Raw genomic sequence first — 18,684 nt, forward strand, 5'->3', positions numbered from 1 at the left:
CAGGCTTGCCCATCAACATTTCACACTTTTCGACCCACCAAATCACGCTTTGCAGCAATAACAACTGTTTAAATTTAGAACCTCACAATTTCCATGGCTACTGCTATTGATATTGCACTGCTATCATCCCATAGCTGTGCATTGTATTTTGGATGAGGCATACTACAGTATTTGGTGATGTGATATATAGACTATATTAACTGTATGTAGTATAATAGCGATGACAGACACCTCATACAAAGTTATATTGAAAACCCAGAGTGTGTGCGCCAAATGACCATATTGTCCCTGGTCAAAGGTAGGGTGTCATTTGGGACATAACCACAGTCAACAGATATTAGTTGTAGTTTGTGTGTTGACTTAAATATACTGAAGGGGTGAGAGACTCTCACGTTGTTAAATACATTTTCTAACCCTTCCAACAACTAAATATCTAACCTAGTCTCAACAGTGTTTGAATGTAGCAGTGTTTGAGTGTGTGTGTGTGTGCGCGAGTGTGAATCAACAATCTGTTCTAAAATCTGTACACAGTACCTTCCAATCCTCCAGTCTTGAAGTATTCTCTTCTTTTATGCTTTTTTTATAAAACCCATTTTTTCATTTTTTTCTTTATTATTCTAAATATATTTGTATTGTGTTTATTTATGTATACAGTGAGGGGAAAAAAGTATTTGATCCCCTGCTGATTTGGTATGTTTGCCCACTGACAAAGATATGATCAGTCTATAATTTTAATGGTAGGTTTATTTGAACAGTGAGAGACAGAATAACAACAAAGCAATCCATAAAACCCATGTAAAAAAATTTACAAATTGATTTGCATTTTAATGAGGGAAATAAGTATTTGACCCCTCTGCAAAACATGACTTAGTACTTGGTGGCAAAACCCTTGTTGGCAATCACAGAGGTCAGACGTTTCTTGTAGTTGGCCACCAGGTTTGCACACATCTCAGGAGGGATTTTGTCCCACTCCTCTTTGCAGATCTTCTCCAAGTCATTAAGGTTTCGAGGCTGACGTTTGGCAACTCGAACCTTCAGCTCCCTCCACAGATTTCCTATGGGATTAAGGTCTGGAGACTGGCTAGGCCACTCCAGGACCTTAATGTGCTTCTTCTTGAGCCACTCCTTTGTTGCCTTGGCCGTTTGTTTTGGGTCATTGTCATGCTGGAAAACCCATCCACGACCCATTTTCAAAGCCCTGGCTGAGGGAAGGAGGTTCTCACCCAAGATTTGACGGTACATGGCCCCGTCCATCGTCCCTTTGATGCGGTAAAGTTGTCCTGTCCCCTTAGCAGAAAAACACCCCCAAAGCATAATGTTTCCACCTCCATGTTTGACGGTGGGGATGGTGTTCTTGGGGTCATAGGCAGCATTCCTCCCCATCGACTTTGGTCTCATCTGACCACAACACTTTCACCCAGTTCTCCTCTGAATCATTCAGATGTTCATTGGCAAACTTCAGACGGCCCTGTATATATGCTTTCTTGAGTAGGGGGACCTTGCGGGCGCTGCAGGATTTCAGTCCTTCACGGCGTAGTGTGTTACCAATTGTTTTCTTGGTGACTATGGTCCCAGCTGCCTTGAGATCATTGACAAGATACTCCCATGTAGTTCTGGGCTGATTCCTCACCGTTCTCATGATCATTGCAACTCCACGAGGTGAGATTTTTGCATGGAGCCCCAGGCCGAGAGAGATTGACAGTTCTTTGACGTGTTTCTTCCATTTGCGAATAATCGCACCAACTGTTGTCACCTTCTCACCATGCTGCTTGGCGATGGTCTTGTAGCCCATTCCAGCCTTGTGTAGGTCTACAATCTTGTCCCTGACATCCTTGGAGAGGATTGGTCTTGGCCTCTCTTGGAGAGGATTGGTCTTGGCCTCTCTTTGGTCTTGGCTATGGTGGAGAGTTTGGAATCTGATTGATTGATTGCTTCTGTGGACAGGTGTCTTTTATACAGGTAACAAGCTGAGATTAGGAGCACTCCCTTTAAGAGTGTGCTCCTAATCTCAGCTCGTTGCCTGTATAAAAGACACCTGGGAGCCAGAAATCTTTCAAATACTTATTTCCCTCATTAAAATGCAAATCAATTTATAACATTTTTGACATGCATCTTTCTGGATTTTTTTGTTGTTATTCTGTCTCTCACTGTTCAAATAAACCTACCATTAAAATGATGGACTGATCATTTCTTTGTCAGTGGGCAAACGTACAAAATCAGCAGGGGATCAAATACTTTTTTCCCTCACTGTATATATATATTTTTTGTATTTTTAATGTTTTTCATCAACAACAACAACAATCATAGGCTTGTAATACCACACTCTTTCTCTCTCTCTACTTCTGTCTTTGATGTGCTTTGGATGGAGGGGAAGGTCGGCCACTTATTTTAGAAGCCCTACTTGCATGGTATTCTTTTGGCACCTTGGCCAGTCTTTTGAGTCTCTCACCCTTTGTGTGTTTTTTATTTGTTTATAAATTTTTTGACCCAACCTTCATCCCACCTCTTCGGAGGACAACTTAAACACTTCAACTTTTTTTTATACTGTGTGTGTGATTTCTTTTTTTTTTTCATACCCAAGGACTGTGAATAACCTATATTTTCTTGGTCTGTCTACTAAACAGCCCGACTTTGATGATTTTTTGGACTGTGTGGAAGAACAATACTACACTGCAAGATCTAACATGGTACTTTTTTCTTATTTTTGCCCATATTTTACCTCCGTTTTGTGTTGTCTTGTCCTCATCGCAGTTCATATGTTGTCAGTTTACGTTTGGATGCTTTTCACTCTGTGAAGCCCTCTGTCTTCTGTCTTGCTGCTTTCGTTGGCATTCCTTAACACTTTCACTTGTCGTTGCATGTAAAGACATAACCCGTGCCCTTGCAACATATACTCCCTTTTGTAACATATAGTTTGCAGCCTATAGTTCCTTTTGGTTATTACAGTATCATGTATCACTGCACATTTATTGATGCCCTGAATACCTTACAGTATGATCAATTTGTATTCCTACCTGGTTTTGACGTGGATGATGAAATAACGCAGTAATATCAGCATGGAAAAATCACCAAAAGGGTTAAATGAAGAAATATCGCATGTTAGTCGTCCCCTGGCCTATTTTGTAGTAAGTATTTTTTTGGCGTACACTTGTTTTTTACAGGGGCACAAAAGGGATTTATTTTTAGGCCTTGTCACAATGCGGCACGTCTCCTTTTTTCCAAGAGATAGAGAGGGAGAGAGAGGTTGAAAGAGAAGGGGACGGTTATCAAAGTGCAAGCCCTCTCAATGATGGCAGACTCAGACAAGGGGGAGGACATGGAGCTGGAGAGATGAGAGAGAAAGAGGGGTTGAGATGGAGATAAAGGGATGGAGATGTGGAGAAAGGGAGAGGTTTAGAGAGAGAGAGGGGTTCAGAGAGAGAGAGGTTGAGATAGAGAGGGATGTTGAGGTTAAGAGAGAGCTTGAGAGAGGGGGTAGAGGCAGAGGTTGAGAGAGATTGAGAAGGAGAGACGTTGAGAAAGTGAGAGAGCAGTTGAGAGAAAGAGGTTGATAGAGAAAAGTGTAATTGTTTGTCCCATCGGGACGTTCAAACCGTAGTGAGCTGCAAGTCTCTCCGAGTTGGACAGGGGAGTGCTGCCTCACCGCCCGCCGTAGATGCTTTGCGTAACAAACAGTACATACAGCAACCATACAACAGCTGCACCGCGGTAAAACAGGCCTCCGCTTAGCCTCACAACCTCCTCACATCCTCCCCACAACCTCTGCATGAATGTGTTGTGATGTGGTAACATTTTACAAAAGGTACCCTTTTATAAAGGGTTTATTGTCAAGTGTTTCCCATTAGGCCATACAGCAGCAATGTGCCCTGAGATGGTGTTTTGGAATTATAATATTGTAATATTAAATTTAGCTGATGCTTTTATCTAATCTAAAAATACAATTATGCACACATCTTACGCATATACAGTTGAAGTCGGAAGTTTACATACACCTTAGCCAAATACATTTAAACTCAGTTTTTCACTATTCCTGACATTTAATCCTAGTAAAAATTCCCTGTCTTAGGTCAGTTAGGATCACCACTTTATTTTAAGAATGTGAAATGTCAGAATAATAGTAGAGAGAATGATTTATTTCAGCTTTCATCACATTCCCAGTGGGTCAGAAGTATACATACACTCAATTAGTATTTGGTAGCATTGCCTTTAAATTGTTTAACTTGGGTCAAACGTTTCGGGTAGCCTTCCACAAGCTTCCCACAATAAGTTGGGTGTATTTTGGCCCATTCATCCTGACAGAGCTGGTGTAACTGAGTCAGGTTTGTAGGCCTCCTTGCTCACACACGCCTTTTCAGTTCCGCCCACAAATTGGGGTCATTGTCCATTTGGAAGACCCATTTGCGACCAAGCTTTAACTTCCTGACTGATGTCTTGAGATGTTGCTTCAATATATCCACATAATTTTCCTTCCTGATGAGGCCATTTATTTTGTGAAGTGCACCAGTCCCTCCTGCAGCAAAGCACCCCCACAGCATGATGCTGCCACCCCCGTGCTTCACGGTTGGGAAGGTGTTCTTTGGCTTGCAAGCATCCCCCTTTTTCCTCCAAACAATTTTTTTTCTGAGGTCTTGGCTGATTTCTTTTGATTTTCCCATGATGTCAAGCAAAGAGGCACTGTGTTTGAAGTTAGGCCTTGAAATACATCCACAGGTACACCTCCAATTGACTCAAATGATGTCAATTAGCCTATCAGAAGCGTCTAAAGCCATGACATCATCTTCTGGAATTTTCCAAGCTGTTTAAAGGCACAGTCAACTTAGTGTATGTAAACTTCTGACCCACTCGAATTGTGATACAGTGAATTATATGTGAAATAATCTGCCTGTAAACAATTGTTGGAAAAATTACTTGTGTCATGCACAAAGTAGATGTCCTAACCAACTTGCCAAAACTATAGTTTGTTAACAATAAATTTGTGGAGTGGTTGAAAAACGAGTGTTAATGACTCCAACCTAAGTGTATGTAAACTTCCGACTTTAACTCTATTTAGTTGTACATACAGTAGGGAAAAAAAGTATTTAGTCAGCCACCAATTGTGCAAGTTCTCCCACTTAAAAAGATGAGAGAGGCCTGTAATTTTCATCATAGGTACACGTCAACTATGACAGACAAATTCATTTTTTTTCCAGAAAATCACATTGTAGGATTTCTAATGAATTTATTTGCAAATTATGGTGGAAAATAAGTATTTGGTCACCTACAAACAAGCAAGATTTCTGGCTCTCACAGACCTGTAACTTCTTCTTTAAGAGGCTCCTCTGTCCTCCACTCGTTACCTGTATTAATGGCACCTGTTTGAACTTGTTATCAGTATAAAAGACACCTGTCCACAACCTCAAACAGTCACACTCCAAACTCCACTATGGCCAAGACCAAAGAGCTGTCAAAGGACACCAGAAACAAAATGGTAGACCTGCACCAGGCTGGGAAGACTGAATCTGCAATAGGTAAGCAGCTTGGTTTGAAGAAATCAACTGTGGGAGCAATTATTAGGAAATGGAAGACATACAAGACCACTGATAATCTCCCTCGCAAGATCTCACCCCGTGAAACACACGGGGGGACCTAGTGAATGACCTGCAGAGAGCTGGGACCAAAGTAACAAAGCCTACCATCAGTAACACACTACGCCGCCAGGGACTCAAATCCTGCAGTGCCAGACGTGTCCCCCTGCTTAAGCCAGTACATGTCCAGGCCCGTCTGAAGTTTGCTAGAGTGCATTTGGATGATCCAGAAGAGGATTGGGAGAATGTCATATGGTCAGATAAAACCAAAATAGAACTTTTTGGTAAAAACTCAACTCGTCGTGTTTGGAGGACAAAGAATGCTGAGTTGCATCCAAAGAACACCATACCTACTGTGAAGCATGGGGGTGGAAACATCATGCTTTGGGGCTGTTTTTCTGCAAAGGGACCAGGACGACTGATCCGTGTAAAGGAAAGAATGAATGGGGCCATGTATCGTGAGATTTTGAGTGAAAACCTCCTTCCATCAGCAAGGGCATTGAAGATGAAACGTGGCTGGGTCTTTCAGCATGACAATGATCCCAAACACACCGCCCGGGCAACGAAGGAGTGGCTTCGTAAGAAGCATTTCAAGGTCCTGGAGTGGCCTAGCCAGTCTCCAGATCTCAACCCCATAGAAAATCTTTGGAGGGAGTTGAAAGTCCGTGTTGCCCAGCGACAGCCCCAAAACATCACTGCTCTAGAGGAGATCTGCATGGAGGAATGGGCCAAAATACCAGCAACAGTGTGTGAAAACCTTGTGAAGACTTACAGAAAACGTTTGACCTGTGTCATTGCCAACAAAGGGTATATAACAAAGTATTGAGAAACTTTTGTTATTGACCAAATACTTATTGTCCACCATAATTTGCAAATAAATTCATTAAAAATCCTACAATGTGATTTTCTGGATTTTTTCCCTCATTTTGTCTGTCATAGTTGACGTGTACCTATGATGAAAATTACAGGCCTCTCTCATCTTTTTAAGTGGGAGAACTTGCACAATTGGTGCTGACTAAATACTTTTTTTCCCCACTGTATATAGTTTGGACACACTTACTCATTCAATGGTTTTCTTTATTTATTTACAATTTTCTACATTGTAGAATAATAGTGAAGACATCAAAACTATGAAATAACATGGAATCATGTAGTAACCAAAAACATGTTAAACAAATCAAAATAGATGTTAGATTCTTCAAAGTAGCCACCCTTTGCCTTGATGACAGCTTTGCACACTCTTGGCATTCTCTCAACCAGCTTCACCCAGAATGCTTATCCAACAGTCTTGAAGGAGTTCACACATATGCTGAGCACTTGTTGGCTGCTTTTCCTTCACTCTGCGGTCCGACTCATCCCAAACCATCTCAATTGGGTTGAGGTCGGGTGATTGTGGAGGCCAGGTCATCTGATGCAGCACTCCATCACTCTCCTTCTTGGTCAAATAGCCCTTACACAGCCTGGAGGTGTGTTGCGTCATTGTCCTGTTGAAAAACAAATGATAGTCCCACTAAGCGCAAACCAGATGGGATGGCGTATCGCTGCAGAATGCTGTGGTAGTCATGCTGGTTAAGTGTGCCTTGAATTCTAAATAAATCACAGACAGTGTCACCAGCAAAGCACCCCCACACCATCACAACTCCTCCTCCATGCTTTACGGTGGGAACCACACATGCGGAGATCATCCGTTCACCTACTCTGCGTCTCACAAAGACACGGTGGTTGGAACCAAAAATCTCACATTTGAACTCATCACACCAAAAGACAGATTTCCACCTGACGAATGTCCATTGCTCGTGTTTCTTGGCCAAAGCCATTCTCTTCTTATTTTTGGTGTCCTTTAGTAGTGGTTTCTTTGCAGCAATTCCACCATGAAGGCCGTGTCTTAAAGTAATGATGGACTGTTCTTGCCATAATATGGACTTGGTCTTTTACCAAATAGGGCTATCTTCTGTATACCACCCCTACCTTGTCACAACAAAACTGATTGGCTCAAACGCATTAAGAAGGAAAGAAATTCCACAAATTAACAAGGCACACCTGTTAATTAAAATCTTTCCAGGTGACTACCTCATGAAGCTTGTTGAGAGAATGCCAAGAGTGTGCAAAGCTGTCATCAAGGCAAAGGGTGGCTATTTGAAGAATCTCAAATATAAAATATATTTTGATTTGTTTAACAATTTTGTGGTTACTACATGAATCGATATGTGTTATTTCATAGTTTTGATGTCTTCACTATTATTCTACAATGTAGAAAATAGTAAAAATAAAGAAAAACCCTTGAATGAGTAGGTGTGTCCAAACTTTTGACTGGTATTACAGTGGGGAAAAAAAGTATTTAGTCTGCCACCAATTGTGCAAGTTCTCCCACTTAAAAAGATGAGAGAGGCCTGTAATTTTCATCATAGGTACACGTCAACTATGACAGACAAAATGAGGAAAAAAAATCCAGAGAATCACATTGTAGGATTTTTTATGAATTTATTTGCAAATTATGGTGGAAAATAAGTATTTGGTCAATAACAAAAGTATCTCAATACGTTGTTATATACCCTTTGTTGGCAATGACACAGGTCAAACGTTTTCTGTAAGTCTTCACAAGGTTTTCACACACTGTTGCTGGTATTCTGGCCCATTCCTCCATGCAGATCTCCTCTAGAGCAGTGATGTTTTGGGGCTGTCGCTGGGCAACACGGACTTTCAACTCCCTCCAAAGATTTTCTATGGGGTTGAGATCTGGAGACTGGCTAGGCCACTCCAGGACCTTGAAATGCTTCTTACGAAGCCACTCCTTCGTTGCCCGGGCGGTGTGTTTGGGATCATTGTCATGCTGAAAGACCCAGCCACGTTTCATCTTCAATGCCCTTGCTGATGGAAGGAGGTTTTCACTCAAAATCTCACGATACATGGCCCCATTCATTCTTTCCTTTACACGGATCAGTCGTCCTGGTCCCTTTGCAGAAAAACAGCCCCAAATCATGATGTTTCCACCCCCATGCTTCACAGTAGGTATGGTGTTCTTTGGATGCAACTCAGCATTCTTTGTCCTCCAAACACGACGAGTTGAGTTTTTACCAAAAAGTTCTATTTTGGTTTCATCTGACCATATGACATTCTCCCAATCCTCTTCTGGATCATCCAAATGCACTCTAGCAAACTTCAGACGGGCCTGGACATGTACTGGCTTAAGCAGGGGGACACGTCTGGCACTGCAGGATTTGAGTCCCTGGCGGCGTAGTGTGTTACTGATGGTAGGCTTTGTTACTTTGGTCCCAGCTCTCTGCAGGTCATTCACTAGGTCCCCCCGTGTGGTTCTGGGATTTTTGCTCACCGTTCTTGTGATCATTTTGACCCCACAGGGTGAGATCTTGCGTGGAGCCCCAGATCGAGGGAGATTATCAGTGGTCTTGTATGTCTTCCATTTCCTAATAATTGCTCCCACAGTTGATTTCTTCAAACCAAGCTGCTTACCTATTGCAGATTCAGTCTTCCCAGCCTGGTGCAGGTCTACAATTTTGTTTCTGGTGTCCTTTGACAGCTCTTTAGTCTTGGCCATAGTGGAGTTTGGAGTGTGACTGTTTGAGGTTGTGGACAGGTGTCTTTTTATACTGATAACAAGTTCAAACAGGTGCCATTAATACAGGTAATGAGTGGAGGACAGAGGAGCCTCTTAAAGAAGAAGTTACAGGTCTGTGAGAGACAGAAATCTTGCTTGTTTGTAGGTGACCAAATACTTATTTTCCACCATAATTTGCAAATAAAATCATTAAAAATCCTACAATGTGATTTTCTGGATTTTCTTTTCTCAATTTGTCTGTCATAGTTTACGTGTACCTATGATGAAAATTACAGGCCTCTCTCATCTTTTTAAGTGGGAGAACTTGCACAATTGGTGGCTGACTAAATACAATTTTTCCCCACTGTATATGTTGTAGTTGTACATATATATAGCAATTATTCACTGTGTCATCACGTAGGTACTAAATATGGTAGCTAAACAGTTTCTTAAATGCACCCTCTGAGATTCTGTGTACATTGGGTTCAAGGCTGACACCATGCGTGTGTCCCAAATGGCACCCTATTCCCAATAGTGCACTACTTTACTGCACAATATAGGGGATAGGATGCCATTTGAGACACAACCCTGGAATCTCTGTGTGACTAAGAGACAGTTATCATAGGGGAAGGAACGGAACAGTTATCAAAGCGCATCGCCCTCGCAAAGATGGCAGACAGACAAGGGGGAGGACGGAGAGATGAGAGGCGAGGGATAGAGGAGGGCAGAGAGGTGACAGAGTCACTGAGCCGGAAAGCCTGGGATCTTCTGTCAACTCTCTTTCCCTCCCTCTCTCCCGCTCTCTTTCTCTCTAGAGCTTCCTTCCCTCCATCTCTCTCTCTCTCTCTCTCCCAGCCTGCCTCCCTCTCTCCCCCTCCCTCTCTGAAAATCCCTCCCTCAGCAGAACGCATAGCGGTGAATAACGAAATTTCGTCTGGTAATCTAGGGGTGAATAAATCGATGTGGTTTTGCATGACTGAGATTTCCGCTCCAAAGGCAGAAGGTGGCTCAGGGTGGTAGATCTGATTAACACAGATGTGTCATCCACACAATTTATTCAGTCTTTACTGTAAAGATAGAGTTTAAGCTCAGAGAAAATGGTTAAAAAGGCCTTTGCCATGTATTTTACCCCTCCTACACTATAGCCTCTTCAGACTAAACTGACAGAATTTCCCAGCTTTTATGATTTATTAAGCAAAGTTTAATCTTTCAAAGAAAACTGTAGTTTAAAGCTGAATTAAAACCGCAGAGCCTGTTTTGTTCTGACTGTAAACTAAATCCTCATAACGTCTCACCTTATAGCGATTGTCTCCTTTTGACATGTTGGTGATACCTCAATTAGAGTTCCTAGAAATTAAACCTTAAAGATGAGTTACCCCACTTCAAATACTTAGTTGTATCAACTAATACTATGTTTTAAGTTTTGTCATACTTGATTTCCTGAATTTAAGGCTGTGGTCTAACCAATTATGTATCTTATTGGGTGCATCTTATCTTTTCAAATGTATACAGTAAATATTTAAAATGATTTTATATTGACCATTGTCATAACCGGTAAGGACAAGGATTGTGTCCAGCATAAACAGCTATGGTTGGTTCATATACAGTAGCTGCCATTAAATGAAGTGTCAACCAACATGTCTTTTGTTGAAATTTAAACAAACAATTCATCCACCAATCGGTATCCATTACGTGCTTAACCAATTAAATGAATGTTATTATTAAGAGGTATGATGTATTTGCATGCATGAATGAAAAACTGCCATAGGGAATGCCAATGAATATAAGTTCACCAACTGAATAAATCAAAAAGCAATTACATTGCATTTCGACTTGAATTACAGTATACATAGCACCTCTGCACAACAAAACCTCAATATCACCTATCACTCAAAGGAGATGGAACTTTAACATTTCATTTCGGTCCAACCTTATTCATTTATTTCTCATTTCTAATACTCATCATCATGCAGTTATAATGACTTTCTGACTGGAACATGCAAAGTGAAATGAAATAAGGCTTCTGTCTTGTAACCGTCTTAATTTCTCCTAGGACTTGCAGATGGATTACGAAGAGGGATCTCCCAAAAGCTCCTTCTTGGGAGGGCATAAGTAAGTGAGACTGTCCCGTGCATAAGTACAGTGAAATGCCAATGCAAGCTCAAAACCCAACAATGCAAGCATTTCGCTACACCCGCAATAACATCTGCTGAACATGTGTATGCGACCAATACAATCTGATTTTTGATTTGATTTGCAGTAATCAATATCAATGTAGTACTAAAAATTACTTAAGGTAGAACAAAAACACGAGAAATAAAAATAAGAAAACACGAGAAAGTAAGTAAGCTATATACAGGGTTAGTTCCAATACCATATTTACAATGTGTAGGGATACTGAAGTGATAGAGGTGGATACAGTGCCATGAAAAAGTATTTTCCCCCTTTCTGATTTTCTCTATTTTTGCATATTTTTTATACTGAATGTTATCAGATCTTCAACCAAAACCTAATATTAGATAAAGTGAACTTTATTTACAGTTGAAGTCGGAAGTTTACATACACTTAGCCAAATACATTTAAACTCAGTTTTCACAAAAAAATCCCTGTTTTAGGTCAGTTAGGATCACCACTTTATTTTAAGAATTTGAAATGTCAGAATAATAGTAGAGAGAATGATTTATTTCAGCTTTTATTTCTTTCATCACATTCCCAGTGGGTCAGAAGTTTACATACACTCAATTAGTATTTGGTAGCATTGCCTTTAAATTGTTTAACTTGGGTCAAATGTTTCGGGTAGCCTTCCACAAGCTTCCCACAATAAGTTGGGGGAATTTTGGCCCATTTCTCCTGACAGAGCTAGTGTAACTGAGTCAGGTTTGTAGGCCTCCTTGCTCGCACACGCTTTTTCAGTTCTGCCCACAAATGTTCTATAGGATTGAGGTCAGGGCTTTGTGAAGGCCACTCCAATACCTTGACTTTGTTGTCCTTAAGCCATTTTGCCACAGCTTTGGAAGTATGCTTGGGGTCATTGTCCATTTGGAAGACCCATTTGCGACCAAGCTTTAACTTCCTGACTGATGTCTTGAGATGGTGCTTCAATATATAATTTTCCTTCCTCATGATGCATCTATGTTGTGTTCTGGGATTGATGCAACACCCAATGCCCCTCTGTGAAAAAGTAATTGCCCCCTTACACTCAATAACTGGTTGTGCCACCTTTAGCTGCAATGACTCCAACCAAATGCTTCCTGTAGTTGTTGATCAGTCTCTCACATCGCTGTGGTGGAATTTTGGCCCACTCTTGCATGTAGAACTGCTTTAACTCCACAACATTTGTGCTCGTTTCAAGTCCTGCCATAACATCTCAATTGGGATTAGGTCTGGACTTTGACTAGGCCATTCCAAAACTTCAAATGTGTTGCTTTTTAGCCATTTTCATTTAGACTTGATTGAGTGTTTTGGATCATTGTCTTGCTGCATGACCCAGCTACGCTTCAGCTGACAGACGGCTTGACTCTAGTTTGCCAAAAAGCACCTGAAAGCACCTGGATGATCATCAACACTCTTGGAAGAATTATCTATACATCGATGATTCAAAAGTATAACTTTCTGAATGACATGGGTCCCATTATGCCTGGCAAAAACCAAACACTGCATTCCACAGTAAGAACCTCATAACAATGGTCAAGCATGGTGGTGGTAGTGTGATGCTTTGGGGACGCTTTGCTGCCTAAGGACCTGGATGACTTGCCTTAATAGAAGGAACCATGAATGCTGCTCTTTATCAGAGAATTCTACAGGAGAATGTCAGGCCATCCGTCTGTGAGCTCCCAAGTCTCCCGAGTGGCGCAGTGGTCTAAGGCACTGCATCGCAGTGCTAGCTGTGCCACTAGAGATCCTGTCAGTTAGGATCACCACTTTATTTTAAGAATTTGAAATGTCAGAATAATAGTAGAGAGAATGATTTATTTCAGCTTTTATTTCTTTCATCACATTCCCAGTGGGTCAGAAGTTTACATACACTCAATTAGTATTTGGTAGCATTGCCTTTAAATTGTTTAACTTGGGTCAAATGTTTCGGGTAGCCTTCCACAAGCTTCCCACAATAAGTTGGGGGAATTTTGGCCCATTTCTCCTGACAGAGCTAGTGTAACTGAGTCAGGTTTGTAGGCCTCCTTGCTCGCACACGCTTTTTCAGTTCTGCCCACAAATGTTCTATAGGATTGAGGTCAGGGCTTTGTGAAGGCCACTCCAATACCTTGACTTTGTTGTCCTTAAGCCATTTTGCCACAGCTTTGGAAGTATGCTTGGGGTCATTGTCCATTTGGAAGACCCATTTGCGACCAAGCTTTAACTTCCTGACTGATGTCTTGAGATGGTGCTTCAATATATAATTTTCCTTCCTCATGATGCATCTATGTTGTGTTCTGGGATTGATGCAACACCCAATGCCCCTCTGTGAAAAAGTAATTGCCCCCTTACACTCAATAACTGGTTGTGCCACCTTTAGCTGCAATGACTCCAACCAAATGCTTCCTGTAGTTGTTGATCAGTCTCTCACATCGCTGTGGTGGAATTTTGGCCCACTCTTGCATGTAGAACTGCTTTAACTCCACAACATTTGTGCTCGTTTCAAGTCCTGCCATAACATCTCAATTGGGATTAGGTCTGGACTTTGACTAGGCCATTCCAAAACTTCAAATGTGTTGCTTTTTAGCCATTTTCATTTAGACTTGATTGAGTGTTTTGGATCATTGTCTTGCTGCATGACCCAGCTACGCTTCAGCTGACAGACGGCTTGACTCTAGTTTGCCAAAAAGCACCTGAAAGCACCTGGATGATCATCAACACTCTTGGAAGAATTATCTATACATCGATGATTCAAAAGTATAACTTTCTGAATGACATGGGTCCCATTATGCCTGGCAAAAACCAAACACTGCATTCCACAGTAAGAACCTCATAACAATGGTCAAGCATGGTGGTGGTAGTGTGATGCTTTGGGGACGCTTTGCTGCCTAAGGACCTGGATGACTTGCCTTAATAGAAGGAACCATGAATGCTGCTCTTTATCAGAGAATTCTACAGGAGAATGTCAGGCCATCCGTCTGTGAGCTCCCAAGTCTCCCGAGTGGCGCAGTGGTCTAAGGCACTGCATCGCAGTGCTAGCTGTGCCACTAGAGATCCTGGTTCGAATCCAGGCTCTGTCGTAGCCGGCCGCGACCGGGAGACCCATGGTGCGGCGCACAATTGGTCCAGGGTAGGGGAGGGAATCGCCGGCAGGGATGTAGCTCAGTTGGTAGAGCGTGGTGTTTGCAACGCCAGGGTTGTGGGTTTGATTCCCACGGGGGGCCAGTATGTAAAAATAAGGTATGCACTCACAAACTGTAAGTCGCTCTGGATAAGAGCGTCTGCTAAATGACGTAAATGTAAAGGAGCTGAAGCTGAAGCGCAGCTGGGTCATGCAGCAAGACAATATCCAAAACACACAATCACATCTACATGAAAATGGCTAAAAAGCAACAAATTTGAAGTTTTGGAATGGCCTAGTCAAAGTCCAAACCTAATCCCAATTGAGATGTTGTTTCAGGACATGAAATGACCAGTTCATGCTTGAAAACCCACAAATGTCGCTGAGTTACAGCAGTTCTGCATGCAAGAGTGGGCCACAATTCCTCCACAGCGACGTGAGGGACTGATCAATAACTACAGGAAGCGTTTGGTTGGAGTCATTGCAGCTAAAGGTGGTACAACCAGTTATTGAGTGTAAGGGGGCAATTACTTTTTCACAGAGGGGCATTGGGTGTTGCATTATTTTGTTTATGGAATAAATGAAATAAGTATGTAATTGTTGTGTTATTTGTTCACTCAGGTTCCCTTTATCTAATATTAGGTTTTGGTTGAAGATCTGATAACATTCAGTATCAACAATTTGAGAGAGAAAATACTTTTTCACAGCACTGTATGTACAGAGCATTCGGAACGTATTCAGACCCCTTGACCTTTTCCACATTATGTTACGTTACAGCCTTATTCTGAAATGGATTAAATAAAAAAAATGTCCTCATCAATCTACACAATACCCCATAATGACAAAGCAAAAACAGTATTAAAAATTAAAATACTTTATTTACATAAGTATGCAGACCCTTTGCTATGAGACTCAAAATTTAGCTCAGGTGCATCCTGTTTCCATTGATCATCCTTAAGATGTTTCTACAACTTGATTGGAGTCCACCTGTGATCAATTCTATTGATTGGACATGATTTGGAAAGGGACACACCTGTCTATATAAGGTCCCACAGTTGAGAGTGCATGTCAGAGCAAAAACCAATCCATGAGTTCAAAGAAATTGTCCGTTGAGCTCAGAGACAGGATTGTGTCGAGGCACAGATTTGGGGAAGGGTACCCAAATATTTCTGCAGCATTGAATGTTCCGAAGAACACTGTGGCCGCCATCATTCTTAAATGAAAGAAGTTTGGAACCACCAAGACTCTTCCTAGAGCTGGCCGCCCGGCCAAACTGAGCAATCGGGAGAGAAGGGTCTTGGTCAGGGAGGTGACTAAGAACCCGATGGTCACTCTGACAGAGCTCCAGAGTTCCTCTGTAGAGGAAAACCTTCCAGAAGGACAACCATCTCTGCAGCACTCCACCAATCAGGCCTTTATGGTAGAGTGGCCAGACGGAAGCCACTCCTCAGTAAAAGGCACATGACAGCCCGCTTGGAGTTTGCCAAAAGGCACCTAAAGGACTTTCAGACCATGAGAAACAAGATTCCTGGTATGATGAAACCAAGATTTAACTCTTTGGCCTGAATGCCAAGCGTCACGTCTGGAGGAAACCTGGCACCATCCCTACGGTAAAGCATGGTGGTGGCAGCATCATGCTGTGGGAAAGTTTTTCAGCGGCAGGGATTGGGAGACTAGTCAAGATCGAGGGGAAAGATGAACAGGGCAAAGTACAGAGAGATCCTTGATGAAAAACTGCTCCAGAGCGGTCAGGACCTCAGACTGGGGCGAAGGATCACCTTCCAACAGGACACCGACCCTAAGCACCCAGCCATGACAACGCAGGAGTGGCTTCAGGACAAGTCTCTGAATGTCCTTCTGTGGCCAAGCCAGAGCCCGGACTTGAACCCGATCGAACATCTCTGGAGAGACCTGACAATAGCTGTGCAGCGACGCTCCCTATCCAACCTGACAGAGCTTGAGAGGATCTGCAGAGAAGAATGGGAGAAACCCGCCAAATACAGGTGTGCCAAGCTTGTAGCATCATACCCAAGAAGACTTGAGGCTGTAATCGCTGACAAAGGTGCTTCAAATCAAATTGTATTTGTCACATACATGTGTTTAGCAGATGTTATTGCTGGTGTTGCAAAATGCTTGTGCTTCTAGCTCTGACAGTGCAGTAATATCTAACAAGTAATATCTAACAATTTCACAACATATACCCAATACACACAAATCTAAGTAAGGAATGGAATCTAAGAATATATACATACAGTGGGGAGAACAAGTATTTGATACACTGCGATTTTGCAGGTTTTCCTACTTACAAAGCATGTAGAGGTCTGTAATTTTTATCATAGGTACACTTCAACTGTGAGAGACGGAATCTAAAACAAAAATCCAGAAAATCACATTGTATGATTTTTAAGTAATTAATTTGCATTTTATTGCATGACATAAGTATTTGATACATCAGAAAAGCAGAACTTAATATTTGGTACAGAAACCTTTGTTTGCAATTACAGAGATCATACGTTTCCTGTAGGTCTTGACCAGGTTTGGACACACTGCAGCAGGGATTTTGGCCCACTCCTCCATACAGACCTTCTCCAGATCCATCAGGTTTCGGGGCTGTCGCTGGGCAATACGGACTTTCAGCTCCCTCCAAAGATTTTCTATTGGGTTCAAGTCTGGAGACTGGCTAGGCCACCCCAGGACCTTGAGATGCTTCTTACGGAGCCACTCCTTAGTTGCCCTGGCTGTGTGTTTCGGGTTGTTGTCATGCTGGAAGACCCAGCCACGACCCATCTTCAATGCTCTTACTGAGGGAAGGAGGTTGTTGGCCAAGATCTCGCGATACATGGCCCCATCCATCCTCCCCTCAATACGGTGCAGTCGTCCTGTCCCCTTTGCAGAAAAGCATCCCCAAAGAATGATGTTTCCACCTCCATGCTTCACGGTTGGGATGGTGTTCTTGGGGTTGTACTCATCCTTCTTCTTCCTCCAAACACGGCGAGTGGAGTTTAGACCAAAAAGCTCTATTTTTGTCTCATCAGACCACATGACCTTCTCCCATTCCTCCTCTGGATCATCCAGATGGTCATTAGCAAACTTCAGACGGGCCTGGACATGCGCTGGCTTGAGCAGGGGGACCTTGCGTGCGCTGCAGGATTTTAATCCATGACGGTGTAGTGTGTTACTAATGGTTTTCTTTGAGACTGTGGTCCCAGCTCTCTTCAGGTCATTGACCAGGTCCTGCCGTGTAGTTCTGGGCTGATCCCTCACCTTCCTCATGATCATTGATGCCCCACGAGGTGAGATCTTGCATGGAGCCCCAGACCAAGGGTGATTGACCGTCATCTTGAACTTCTTCCATTTTCTAATAATTGCGCCAACAGTTGTTGCCTTCTCACCAAGCTGCTTGCCTATTGTCCTGTAGCCCATCCCAGCCTTGTGCAGGTCTACAATTTTATCCCTGATGTCCTTACACAGCTCTCTGGTCTTGGCCATTGTGGAGAGGTTGGAGTCTGTTTGATTGAGTGTGTGGACAGGTGTCTTTTATACAGGTAACGAGTTCAAACAGGTGCAGTTAATACAGTTAATGAGTGGAGAACAGGAGGGCTTCTTAAAGAAAAACTAACAGGTCTGTGAGAGCCAGAATTCTTACTGGTTGGTAGGTGATCAAATACTTATGTCATGCAATAAAATGCAAATTAATTACTTAAAAATCATACAATGTGATTTTCTGGATTTTTCTTTTAGATTCCGTCTCTCACAGTTGAAGTGTACCTATGATAAAAATTACAGACCTCTACATGCTTTGTAAGTAGGAAAACCTACAAAATCGGCAGTGTATCAAATACTTGTTCTCCCCAATGTATATGGACAAGCAATGACAGAGCGGCATGGACTAAGATACAGTAGAATATTATAGAATAAAGTATATACATATGAGATGAGTAGTGCAAGATATGTAAACATTATTAAAGTGACTAGTGTTCCATTTCTTAAAGTGGCCAGTGATTTCAATAGGCAGCAGCAGCCTCCAATGTGCTAGTTTTGACTATTTAACAGCCTGATGGCCTTGAGATAGAAGCTGTTTTTCATTCTCTCGGTCCCAGCTTTGATGCACCTGTACTGACCTCGCCTTCTGGATGATAGCGGGGTGAACAGGCAGGGGCTTGGGTGGTTGATGTCCTTGATGATCTTTTTGGCCTTCCCGTGACATCGGGTGCTGTAGGTGTCCAGGAGGGGGGATAGTTTGCCCCTGGTAATGCGTTCGGCAGACCGCACAACCCTCTGGAGAGCCCTGCGGTTGCGGGCGGTGCAGT

The 18,684-nt window shown here is 42.4% G+C and overlaps 1 protein-coding gene across 2 annotated transcripts in view; it reads left to right on the forward strand.

Annotated features, from left to right (window-relative positions):
* Positions 1-18,684, forward strand: part of LOC311131163 (mitogen-activated protein kinase kinase kinase kinase 3-like) — a 118,448-nt gene that overhangs the window by 69,125 nt on the left and 30,639 nt on the right. The window contains exons 15-16 of one of the 2 annotated variants that reach the window (XM_084164006.1): positions 2,625-2,687; positions 11,174-11,232. In XM_084164006.1, coding sequence (XP_084020132.1) covers positions 2,625-2,687; positions 11,174-11,232 — 122 coding nt within the window. The remainder of the gene's footprint in view (positions 1-2,624; positions 2,688-11,173; positions 11,233-18,684) is intronic. The other variant, XM_084164007.1, reaches the window with a different exon arrangement.

This window comes from Coregonus lavaretus (assembly GCF_964263955.1).
Source record: "Coregonus lavaretus genome assembly, chromosome: 6".
NCBI classification, from domain to species: domain Eukaryota; kingdom Metazoa; phylum Chordata; class Actinopteri; order Salmoniformes; family Salmonidae; genus Coregonus; species Coregonus lavaretus.